General features: G+C 35.1%; 1 protein-coding gene across 6 annotated transcripts in view; it reads left to right on the forward strand.

The window, feature by feature from the left end:
- Positions 1-13,540, forward strand: part of CNTLN (centlein) — a 366,460-nt gene that overhangs the window by 112,171 nt on the left and 240,749 nt on the right. For all 6 annotated transcript variants that reach the window (XM_082467994.1, XM_082467993.1, XM_082467992.1 and 3 more), the window contains exon 6: positions 11,200-11,337. In XM_082467994.1, the coding sequence (XP_082324120.1) occupies positions 11,200-11,337 (138 nt within the window). The remainder of the gene's footprint in view (positions 1-11,199; positions 11,338-13,540) is intronic.

Below are 13,540 nucleotides of genomic sequence, written 5' to 3' on the forward strand. Positions count from 1 at the left end.
TCTGTCCTTATTCTATTGCCTCTCCTTCTGGTAGCCCTTTATGCTTATATTGGTGCATTTAGTGGTGTCCAGTATTCCTCTGGGGCTATTAATTTGTATTATTCTTTTTTCTTGATATAGCTTCAGGTTTTTTGTTCTTATTCCTGTCAGTTCATATTAAATGTTGAGCTCTTCTAGTGAGGCTTTTTTGTTTGTTTGTTTTTGTTTTTTTTCATTTTAGTCACTGTGCTTTTTAGCATCAGAATTTCCATTTGGATGTTTCAAAACAATTTATATTACTTTATTGGTATTTTCCATCAGATGAGATATTGTCATTTTACCTTTTTAAAAAAGATATGATACTTTTTAAAACATGGTTTTCTTTTACTTTTTAAATATACTTATAATGCCTCTTTTGAAGTCTTTGTGAAGGCTGGTATCTGAATCCTCTCATGGGCAGTTGCTATTGCTTGCTTGCTTTCCTTTGCATGAATGACACCTTTTCTTTGCATGTTGTAATTTTTTTGTTGAAAAATGCACATTTCAAATTATATGCTTAGAGGAGTCAATTCAGCACCGTGGCAGAATGAAAAGTTATCTTTGTCTTTCCCCTTCAATCTACAACCACTAAAACATCCAAAACACAACAAGATGCCTCTGTCCAATATATCAGGTTGCTGGAGAATTCCACACATCTGTGCATCTAAAGGTGGGTGGACTGGAACACATGGAGGAGGCCGAACCAAGGGAACAGCAGAGGCATGCTTGAAGTCCTGGTCCATCAGCCATGGCAGCTGAGCCCACAACCCCAGAGAACCTGGCAGTGGCAGGGGAGGTGGTGCACATGACTCAAGCCTCCCGGCCACATGGTTACTACAGCCACAAGTAACCGGGCAGCAGTGGTAGTGGGACCTGGTACCCCATTCCTCCAGCTGCTAAGGCACCCATTACTCCATCCCCTCACATGCACATCTGCAGCTGTGGAGCTTAGAACACTGGACACCACAGAGGCACTTGCAGGAAACTTACAACACTGGACACCATAGAGGCACCCGCAGGACCCTGGCTCCCCCTTCCCTTTCCCCCATGGTAGTGGAACCTGCAACTTGGGATCCCAGATGAGGGAAGAGCCCACCATCCAAGGGCCCCAGGCAGCAGCAACTGTGACACTGGCAGAAGCAAGGCACCAATGACCCCAGAGACACAAGAAACAATAATGAAGGCACAGGGCCACACCTCTGACAGAGGCAGTGGAGCGTGGAAAGTGCAGACTCTCAAATAGAATCAGAGGCATCTCAGGTAAGAGAAACCCAAAACTTGTGCTATATCGCTACCTACTGGAAATCAAAAGAAAGACCTCTAATTTCTAACCTGTTGAATTGCTAGAATCAAGCAGAAAGGTGTTTCCTACATCACATGCACCAGCAGAGGAACAGTTTATCAAGCACCATGAAAAACCACAGTAACATTGTACCACAAAAAGAAAATGACAATTCCACATAAATTAAACTTAAAAGTCATGGAACATTGCAATCTGATTGATAGAGAATTCAAGAGAGTTGTCATGAAGAAACTCAACTAGCTATAAGAAAACTCAGAAAGGGCATTCATCGAGCTCAGTAATAAAATTAATGAACAGAAGGAATAATTTACCAAAGAGGTTGAAACTAAAAATAAAGAACCAGACAGCAATTCTGGAGCTTAAGAATTCAATAAATGAGATGAAGAATGCATTAGAAAGCATTGGATATAGAGCAGACCATAGTGAAGAGAGAATTAGTGATGGACTTCCCTGGTGGCACAGTGGTTAAGAATCTGCCTGCCAATGCAGGGGACGCAGGATCGAGCCCTGGTCCGGAAAGATCCCACATGCCTTGGAGCAGCTAAGCCCGTGCGCCATAACTACTGAGCCTGTGCTCTAGAGCCCGTGAGCCACAACTGCTGAGCCTGCGTGCTGCAACTGCTGAAGCTGGCGCGCCTAGAACCTCTGCTCTGCAATAAGAGAAGCCACCGCAACGAGAAGCCTGGGCACTGCAACGAAGAGTAGCCCCCACTCGCAGCAACTAGAGAAAGCATGCATGCAGCAATGAAGACCCAACGCAGCCAAAAATAAATAAATAAAATATAAATAAATTTATTTAAAAAAAGAGAATTAGTGAGCTCAAAGATAGAAATCTTGGAATGATATAGTAGAAGAAGAAAGAGGATTGAGGTATAAAAAATGAGGAAATTCTACAATAGTTATTCAGCTCTTTTAGGAAGGGCAACAATAGGGTAATGGGTATCCCAGAGGGAGAAGAGAGGAGAAAGGAGCAGAGAATTTACTTATAATAGGTGAGAACTTCCCAAACACGGGGAAAGAACTAGATACACAAGCCCATGAGGCTAAGAGAACACCTAACTGCCTCAATGCAAAAATCTTGTCCAAGACACATTATATTAAAGTTGTCAAAAGTCAATGACAAAGGAAGATTTTGAACTTCAGCCAGGGAAAAAAAGATGGTAACCTACAAAGGCACCCCCATTACGCAATCAGCAGATTTCTCAGTAGAAACCCTACAGGCCTGGAGGGAGTGGAATGACAAGCTCAAAATACTGAAAGATTAAAAACTATCACCCAAGAATACTCTGTCCAGCAAAGTTATCATTCAGATATGAAGGAGAAATAAAGATTTTCCCAGGTAAATAAAAGCTCAGAGTTCATCACAACTAGACCTGCCTTACAAGAAATGTTGAAAGGTGCTCTTCTACCAGAAACAAAAAGGCAAAAAGTACACAAAAGTTTGAGCAAGGTGATAAATAGAGAGAATCAGAAAACTCTAATTATTAGAATTGGCTTTTAAATGCTTTATTATAGCATAAAAGTTAAAGGGGGAAAAGTAGAAAAAATAACTGTCTACTTCAATTTGGTAACAAACTCACAACGTATAAAGGGATAATTCAAGACAACAAAAACAAAAAGGGAAGAGGAAAAGGGTGTAATCTATATATGTAAATGAAGATAAGATGCTATCAACAGTAAAAAGAGTACTTTATCCATGAGACGTTTTAGACAAAACTCACAGCAACCACAAAGCATAAATCTAGAGCAGAGACATGAAAAATAAACGAGGAAACTGAGAAAAAAATCACAGAAAACCACCAAACCAAAATGGCCGACATAAACACAAAGAAAAAGAAATGATGGAGATATAGAGCAACCAGAAAACAAAAGGTAAAATGGCAGTGATTAGTTATCATCTATTAATTATAACTCTTAATGTAACTGATTGAATTCACCAATCAAAAGGCACAGAGTGACTGGATGCATTAAAGAACAAGACTCAAGTATATGTTGTTTCCAGGAGACTCATCTCAGCTCTAAAGATAAATGTAAGGTAAATGTGAAGGGACTGAATATGTTACTCCAAGCAAATGACAACCAAAATAAGTGGATGTAGCCATACTCATGTCAGACAAAATAGACGTCAAGCCAAAAAAGGTAACAAGAGACAAAATTGAACAGTATATAATGATAAAGGGGACAATTCATCAAGAAGATATAATATTTATATATGCATCTAACATAGAAGCACCGAAATATACAAAACAGTTATTAGTAAACCTAAAGGGAGCAATTGACAGTAACACAGTAATAGTAGGGGACTTTAACACTCCACTTACATCAGTGGATAGTTCATCCAAGCCAAAAGTCAACAAGGAAACAGTGATCTTAAATGATACATTAGACCAAATGGATTTGATAGATTTGTACAGGGTATTCAGTCCAAATGCAGCAGAATGCATATTCTTCTCAAGTGTACATGGAACTTTCTCGAAGTTAGACCATATATTGGGACACAAAACAAGTCTCAAGAAATGTGAGAAGATTGAAATCATATCAAGCATCTTTTCAGTGGTATTCAACTAGAAATCAACTACAAGAAGAAAGCTGGAAAAATCACAAATATGTGGAGAATGAACAACATGCTACTAAGCAACTTTTGGGTCAACAAAAAATAGAAATCACAAATATGTGGAGAAAGAACAACATGCTACTAAGCAACTTTTGGGTCAACAAAAACTAGAAATCAAAATTTATTTGAAGATGAATGGAAAGGAAAATAGGACAAACCAAAATCTGTTGGAGGCATCAAAAGCAGTACTAAGGGAGAAGTTTATAGACATTCAGGCCTACCTTAAGAAACAAGAAAAATCTCAGTTGAACAATCTAACCTTACATCTAAAGGAACTGGAAAAAGAATAACAAATGAAGCCAAAAGTCAGTAGAAGGAAAGAAATAATAAAGCTCATAGTGGAAATAAATTAAATGGAGACTAAAAAGACAATAAAAAAATCAGTGAAATTAAGAGCTGGTTCTTTGAAAAGATAAAATCAACAAACCTTTAGCTAGACTCATTAGGGAAAAAAGACAAGGCTCTGGTAAATAAATTTGGAAATGAAAGAGGAGGAATAACAATGGATACCACAAAAATACAAAGGATTATAAGAGCATATTATGAACCGCTATATGCCAACAAGTTGATCAACCTAGAAGAAATGGACAAATTTTTAGAATCATACAGCTTCCAAGACTGAATCATGAAGAAATAGAAAATTTGAATGGACCATATAACTAGTATAGAAATTGAAACAGTAATCAAAAAGCTCCCCAGGCCTGGACAACTTCACAAGTGAATTCTACCAAACATTCAAAGAAGATTTAATACCTATTCTTCTCAAACTCTTACAAAAAACTGAAGAGGAGGCAATGATTCCTAACTCAGTTTATTAGGCCAACATCACTCTCATACCAAAACCAGACAAAGACAACACACAGAAAAAAGAAAATTACAGGCCAATATCTTTGATGAACATAGATGCAAAAATTCTGAACAGAATATTAGCAAGACAAGTAAAACAATACATTAAAAGAATCATCACCATGATCAAGTGGGAATTATCCCAGGGATGGAAGGAGGTTTCAACATCTGCAAATCAATCAACGTGATACATCACATCAACAAAAGGATGAAGACCATATGATTACCTCAGTAGATGCAGAAAAGGCATTTTGACAAGATTCAACACCGATTTTTGATAAAAACTGTCAACTAAATGTTTATAAAAGTAACATACCTCATCATAATGAGAGCTGTAAATGACAAGCCCACATCTAACATCATACTCAATGGAGAAAAACTAAAAGCTCTCTCTCTAATATCAGGAACAAGACAACAAGACAAAGAGGCCACTCTTGCCACTCTTATTCAACATAGTATTGGAAGTCCTAGTATTGGAAGTCCTAGCCAGAGCAATTAGGCAAGAAAAAGAAATAAAAGGAATCCAAATTGGAAAGAAACGGGTAAAACTCTCACTGTTTGTGCATGACATGATTTTATATAGAGAAAACCATAAAGACTCCACAAAAAAGCCTATTAGAAAAAATAAATACGGCAGAGTTGCAGGGTATAAAATCAACATACAAAACTCTGTTACGTTTGTATATGCTAACAATGATCTAGCAGAAAGAGAAATTAAGAAAAGTCATATTTATAATCACAACAAAAAGAATGAAATACATAGGAATAAATTTAACCAAGGAGGTGAAAGACCTGAACACTAAAAACCGTAAGACATTGTTGCTAGAAATTGGAGAAGACACATAAATTGAAAAATATTTTATGCTTATGAGTTGGAAGAATTAGCATTGTTAAAATATCCATACTACCTAAAGCAATATATAGCTTCAGTTCAATCTGTTTCCAAGTCACAAGGACATTGTTCACAGAAATAGAACAAATGTTTCTAAAATTTATAATGGAACCACAAAAGACCCTGAATAGCCAAAGCAATCCTGAGAAAAAAGAACAAAGCTGGAGGTATCACAGTCCATGATTTCCAGCTAGACTACAAAGCCATATTAATCAAAACAGCATGGTATTGTCAGAAAAACAGATACATAGATCAATGGAATAGAATTGAGCACCCAGAAATAAACCCACACATATACAGGCAATTAATATACAACAAAGGAACATATATATATAAAGACATTATAGCCTTTTCAATAAATGGTGTTGGGAAAACTGGACAGCCACATGCAAAAAAAAGAAACTAGGCCACTGTCCCACACCATACACAAAAATCAACTCAAAATGGATTAAAGACTTAAATGTCAGTCATGAAACCATAAAACTCTTTGAGGATAACATAGGCATTATGCTCTTTGACACTGGTCTAACAGTGTCTTTCTGGTTATGTCTTTTCAGGCAAGGGAAACAAAAGCAAAAAGAAACAAATGGGACTACATCATCCTAAAAAGCTTCTGCACAGCAAAGGATACCATGTACAAAATGAAAAGACAATCTACTGAATGGAAAAGATATTTGCAAATGATAGATCTGATAAAAGGTAAAATCCAAAATATATAAAGAACTCATGCAACTCAAGAAATAAACAATCCAATTAAAAAATGGGCAGAGGACCTGATTAGACATTTTTCCAAAGAAGACATACAGATGGCCAACAGGCACATGAAAAGATGCTCAACATCACTAATTATTAGGGAAATGCAAATCAAAACCACAATGAGATATCAGCTCACTCCTGTTAGAATGGCTATTATCAAAAAGACAAGAAATAACAGGTGCTGTTGAGGATGTCGAGAAAAGGGGAGCCTCAGATACTCTTGATGGGAATGTAAATTGGTGCAGCCACTGTGGAAAACTGTATGAAGAGTCCAAAAAATTAAGAATAGAGCTACCATATGATTCAGCTACCCCACGTCTGGGTATTTATTCAAAGAATATGAAAACACTAATTCAAAAAGATATATGCACGATTATGTTCATTGTGACATTATTTACAATAGCTAAGATATAGAAACAACTTGAGTCCCCATCAACCAATGAATTGATAAAGAAGATGTGGTATACACACACACACGCACGCACACACACACACACACACACACACAGACACACACACACACACACACACACACACACACACACACAGAATAGAATACTACTCAGCCATCAAAAAGATGGAATCTTGCCATTTGCGACAATATGTATGGACCTTGAGGGTATTATGCTAAGTAAAAGAGTCAGATGGAGAACTGTGTGATTTCACTAATATGTGGAATACAAAAAGCAAACAGACAAAAAACAAAATAAATAAACTAAACAGAAACAAACACATAGATACAGAGAGCACAGTAGTGGTTACCAGGGGAAGTTGTGGTGGTGGGGTGGGTGAAATGGATAAAAGGGGTTAACTGTATGGTGATGGATGGAAACTAAATTTTTGGTGGTGAGCATGCTGTAGGGTATACAGAAGTAGAAATATAATAATGTTGTACACATGAAACATATAATATTATAAACCAATGTTATCTTAATAAAAATAAATCTAAAAGTAAAAAGAAAAATAACTGTTTCAAAGCAAAAAACGTTAATAAAAATAAAATTATATACTGTAGCAGTTTTGGGGTTTTTTTTTTTTGTTTTGTCTGTTTGTGTTTGTTTTTGTTTTTGGCTGCGCTGCATGGCTTGTGAGATCTTAGTTCCACGACCAGGGATTGAACTCGCACCCTCAGCAGTGAAAGCGTGGAGCCCTAACCACTGGACCACCAGGGAATTCCCACTGTAGCAGTTTTGGATACTGGTTCCTCACTGCCGTAACATCAGGGCTTGTTGACGTTTGCTCATTGTTTTTTTAATGTTTTGGCTAGGCCATTTTAGGAAATCTGGTTCCCGTGCAGTTAACAGTCTCTCATGGTTGCTTTTCATAGAGCACAGACTTGGACATGTGCACATTCACCCTGTGATTTTAGCAGGGCTCTCCTTCACTGTCTCTTCTCTTTTTTTTTTTTTTTTTTTAAAGGAAGAATGAGTTAAGGAAGCGATTTTTCTTATTTCAAGAGATCCTCTTCTTTTTTTTAAAATTTTATTTATTTATTTATCTATTTATTTATTTGTGGCTGTGTTGGGTCTTCGTTTCCTTCTCTAGTTGCGGCAAGTGAGGGCCTCTCTTCATCGCGGTGTGCGGGCCTCTCACTATCGCGGCATCTCTTGTTGCAGAGCACAGGCTCCAGACGCGCAGGCTCAGCAATTGTGGCTCATGGGCCTAGTCGCTCCGCAGCATGTGGGATCTTCCCAGACCAGGGCTCGAACCCGTGTCCCCTGCATTGGCAGGCAGATTCTCAACCACTGCACCACCAGGGAAGCCCCTGTCTCTTCTCTTGATTTGTCTTTTCATGTGTCTGTCTCTTGATTTGTCTGTTAATATGTTTGTTAATATGTCTGTTGGTATCACACCCAGCTGTTGGCCTACAAAGACTGATGACTGATTAGATTCTTCTATTGTTTCTGTCAATGTCCTGGGACACAAATTGCTCCACAGTCTAATCTAATTAAATCTTGGCCTCTCCATAGGGTTTTTTTTTTAAATTGTGGTTAAGTAATATAACATAAAATTTAGACTGTTTTATCATTTTAAGTATACAGTTCAGCAGTGTTAAGTATATACACATTGGTATGCAACCAAGTTGCAGAAACATTTCATCCTTCAAAAGTGAAACTATATTCAAAAACAACTTCCCATTTCTCCTCCCCCCAGCTCCAGGCATCCACTATTCTGCTTTGTGTCTCTATGAGATTCTTCATATAAGTGGAGTCATACATTATTTTTTGTAAGTGGCTTATTTGGCTTTCCATAATTATCTCAAGGTCCATCCATGTTCTTTCATATGTCACAATTTCCTTCCTTGTTTATTGTGGTAAACACATAACATAAAATTTACCATCTTAACCATTTTTAAGTGTACAGTTCAGTAGTGTTAAATATATTTACATTGCTGTGAAAGAGAGCTCCAGAACTTTGTTGACTTGCAGACCTGCAACTCTGTTTTTTAATAACAACTGCTTAGTGCTCCCTTACCCTAGGCCTTGGTAACTACCATTCTATTCTGTGTATCAGTTTGACTACTTTAGATACTTCATATAAGTGGAGTCATCTGGTATTTGTCCTTTTGTGACTGATTTGTTTCATTAGGCGTAATGTCCTCAAGGTTCATCCATGTGGTAGCATGTGACAGGCTTTCCTTTCTTTTGGGGGCTGCATTGTGCTTCATTTTATGTGTATAGCACATTTTGTTTATTCCTTTGACATTTAGGTTGCTGCCACTTGGCTATTGTGAATAGTGCTGCTACGAACATGGGTTTACAGGTATCTCTTCAAGACCCTGCTTTTAGTTCTTTTGAATGTATACCCAGATGTGGGATTCCTGGATTATACGGTGGTTCTGTTTTTTATGTTTTGAGGAACCCCCCCGTACTGTTTTTGAGAGTGTTTTTACAGTCCCAGCAACACACAAAGGTTCCTACTTCTTCGTGTCCCAGCAAACACCTGTTATTTTCTGCCTTCCCTTCCCTTCTCTCATTTCCCTTTCCTTCCATGTTTCCTTCTCCCTTTCTTTCTCTTTCTCTCTTACATCTACCCACACACCCACCTATATATCTATCATTACTCTTTTTTAATAAATGGGAATTTAAGAAGTATAGATATACCTCAGAGATATTTTGGGTTTGGTTCCAGACTGCCACAATAAAGTGAATATTGCAATGAAGTAAGTCACACAAATTTTTTGGTTTTCCAGTGCACATAAATGTTATGTTTACACTATACTGCAGTCTGTTAAGTGTGCATAGCATTATGTCTAAAACAACAGTTTACATATCTTACTTAAAAAAATATTTTATTGCTAAAAACAGCTAACTGTCATCTGAGCCTTTAGCAAGTTGTAGTGGTAACATCAAATATCATTCATCACAGGTCACCATAACAAATATAATAATAATGAAAGAGTTTGAGTTACCAAAGTATGGCACAGAGACGTGAAGTGAGCAAATGTTGGAAAAATGGCATTGATAGACTTGTTTGATGCAGGGTTACCACAGTCCTTCAATTTGTAAAAAAATGCAATATCAGTGGAGTGCAATAAAGGGAAACATGATAAAATGAGATATGCACGTACTCACAGTGCTATCTTGGCTGAAAGCCAATATTTTTATCTTCAAAAGTTCATTCTAGTTACTGCAGGGAGAATATATGAGGTATAGGTGCATTGCTAGAGTAGATTTTTAGTGCTTGACCTAAAGCTTGTTGCTCGCTTTTGTAAATAATGAACGTATAGTGTATTTTGGGGTATCCTCTACTTTTAGATAAAATATTTATTTAATATTTTATGAAAATAAATTAATTTTATAATATATTTTTGAGAAAAAATATTTTTGAAAAAATGTACATCAGTTTTTTTTTAATATCTTTATTAGAGTATAATTACTTTACAATGATGTGTTAGTTTCTGCTGTGTAACAAAGTGAATCAGCTGTACATATACATATATTCCCATTTCTCCTCCCTCTTGCGTCTCCCTTCCACCCTCCCTATCCCATCCCTTTAGGTGGACACAAAGCACCCAGCTGATCTCCCTGTGTCATGCGGCTGCTTCCCAATAGCTATCTATTTATATATGTCCATGCCACTCTCTCACTTTGTCCCAGCTTACCCTTCCCCCTCCCTGTGTCCTCAAGTCCATTCTCTACATCTGCATCTTTATTCCTTGTACATCAGTTTTAAAATTGTTTCAAAATGAAAAAATGATTTAGAGAATTATCAGGAGGAAAACACCAACTTTGAACTTTAGGTGAAATTTCACCACAATCAAGTGAACTCAGCATGATCTGAACCTGAAACATTGTAAAATTATTTTTATTTTTTTGCTGCACCATTTTTTCTTCTCTGAGTGTATCTGCATTTAAAATTGAGGAAATAATAAAATATCTATTTGTTTTGAGTAATATTTAAGTAAATGAGCTCATTTTTTTTGTTCATTGTAATAACTTTTTTTATTGTATAATACTTTGTTTATTGTAATTTTAATAAGTAAATTTCTACATAGATTTTCAAGTTTATTAGCTTCAGATTCTTAACTTTCACACCAGGAGACAATGATACTTTTACAGTTTCTGAAAAAAGTAACCTGTGACTGGTGTAAAATTTATTGGTTGTTTTAACATTTTTTAATTTAATGAAAACAAAAAAGTAAACTTTAAAGCGCTACTGATTTTTCACTGTTATTTTGTGGATTAGTTAAATATAACGGACTTTTAATTTTATTTATTTATTTATTTGATATTTATTGTATTTGTGATATGAGTGCTCTAATTTTAGGCCTTTGAAGACAATTTAATCGAAGCAAGGAAAGAAATTGAAGTATCACAGAGTAAATATAATGCTCTGTCATTACAGTTGAATAATAAACAGACTGAACTTATCCAGAAGGATATGGATATTACCCTGGTCAGGCAAGTATACTCACTCCTTAATTTAACATTTTAGAAATGTCCTTTGTTGTGCAGAATGCCAGCATTTTTGTTTATTATTAACACCCTAAATTGACAATATATGTCTTCTGTGAGTACTTATGTTTGTGCATTGAAACTATCTAGAATTAACGTGGACAATCAGGGGTTTCGCAGGACTGGAAAAAATCATGCTCAAAGAGTAGCCTTGGTTCAGTTTTTAACAAGGAGGATGCATTCATTCCTTGTTTCCTTCTAAAATTCCTACCCATGCATTATGTAATATTCATTACTGTTATAATGAATAATAAAGGAGTGATCCAGTTTTGACGTTTTATTTTGTTATGTTTTAAATAGTTTTAGTTTGTGAAATATTCTTTCTATATCAAAATACTTAATTTTGTAGCACTACTCATAAAGTGGAAGTAGTTGAAAAACTTGTTTTTAAGTGTTTTGAAAGATGTTAAACTACCTATTTATTTTATAATAATCTTATCAGAAAATAGTGTTAGAACAGATCATAAATATATATATACACATATACATACATATGTTATACATATATACACATGTATGTATGTGTGTACATTTTAAAATTTGAACTAATTAAAATAAATCATACAATCAAAGTTTATCACATACCTGTATAAGCACAATTTCATTCTCTGGAATATGTCATATATTTATATATGTAATATACTATATATATTATGTTTACATATGATGTATAATTACAATTAACATTATATATAATTATGATATTATACATAAATATTTATATATATTTAATATTTATTTTTATATATAGTGTATTACAATATATATATTGGGGCAGGATTTTTGCTTGGGTAATAGATTAATACATATTATTATATATTATATGTTTATATATATAATATATATTAATTTATATTATACATGTTTTATTATATATAAAAATATATAAGCATTATAGGTATATATTATAAATAAAAGCAAAAATCCATTGTGTCACATTTTAAAAATCTTTTTACCATGGGGTGAGGAAAAGTATTTCTTTACAGATGATAGACTTTATCCACTCATGGTATAATTTTTTTAAACCAGTAATTTGATGAAGTCAAAAAAGTAATTCTAAACAGTAATAGAATCTTAGTTTTAGAAGCAATCTTAAAATTTTTAATTATTCCTATTGTCTTCCCTATAAAAAAAGCTTTTAGTCTTTGCTTGATACTTTTAGTTTATAAGTTTCTCAGTACTCTTCAAGACTGTTTTTTTTTTTTTGTTCAAATTTGTACATTGTTTCATGTATTTAGTTGACATTTGCCTTTTTACAGTATGCACCCATTTGTATCTTGGTTCCTTATCTAGAGAATCTCAGAAACAGTCTAATCCGTTCTGTAGTTCAGACCTTCAAATAATAAAAGATAACTTTATTAATAAGTTTTTTTATTAACTTATTAACTGCTTCTGTTTCTCATAATTTTTCATGTATATGTTTCACAGACGTTATATTGTTTTGGGTTGCCTTTCTTTCTCTCTCTCTTTTTTTTTTTGTTAGTAAAAGTATGTAATATAAAATTCCCAAATAAATGGTTAAGTGGAATATTATGCAGCTGTAAAAAAAGAAAAAGGCAGCTCTGTATATATTTATACAAATCCTCCAAATTAAAAAAGTGAAAAAAGCAAGTTGTAAAAAAGTGTGAATAGTTTGCTACTGTTTCCTTTAATAAAGCACATTTGTATGTGCACAGACTTCTGATAGAATACGGAAGGTAAAGGGGCTTCTGGAGAGGGGAATGGGGTTTGGGGACAGGTAAGACAGGGAGACTTCTTCATTAAATGGTCTCTTGTAACCTCTGCACATGTGGCCTCTTAAATTTTAAAACATTTTCCTCGATTCAAGGACTCCCAAGGGTTGTACTCTGGCTATGAATGTAAATGAAAGCTGCTGGGTTAATTTTTCTACTGAGCTCTTGGATAATCATTAAAAAGTCAGATAAAAATAATCTCTGTTTGTTTTGGAGCTGTAGTCTCAAGATCAATTAGTATTATTGCAGGTATTACGTAAAGAAGATTTACTACAGTTTGCGTTAATGTAATCTTGTGTTCCTTGCAAAAGTTCCAGCTGAGAGGACGTCAGGCAAAAGGAAATTAACCTGGGCTTAAAATGTGCTCACGGGTAATCCAGGCAGTTTACTAAGAGTTGACTGTAGTTCAATCTAAATTTA

Source organism: Balaenoptera physalus (genome assembly GCF_965194825.1).
Source record: "Balaenoptera physalus genome assembly, chromosome: 7".
Lineage (NCBI taxonomy): Eukaryota > Metazoa > Chordata > Mammalia > Artiodactyla > Balaenopteridae > Balaenoptera > Balaenoptera physalus.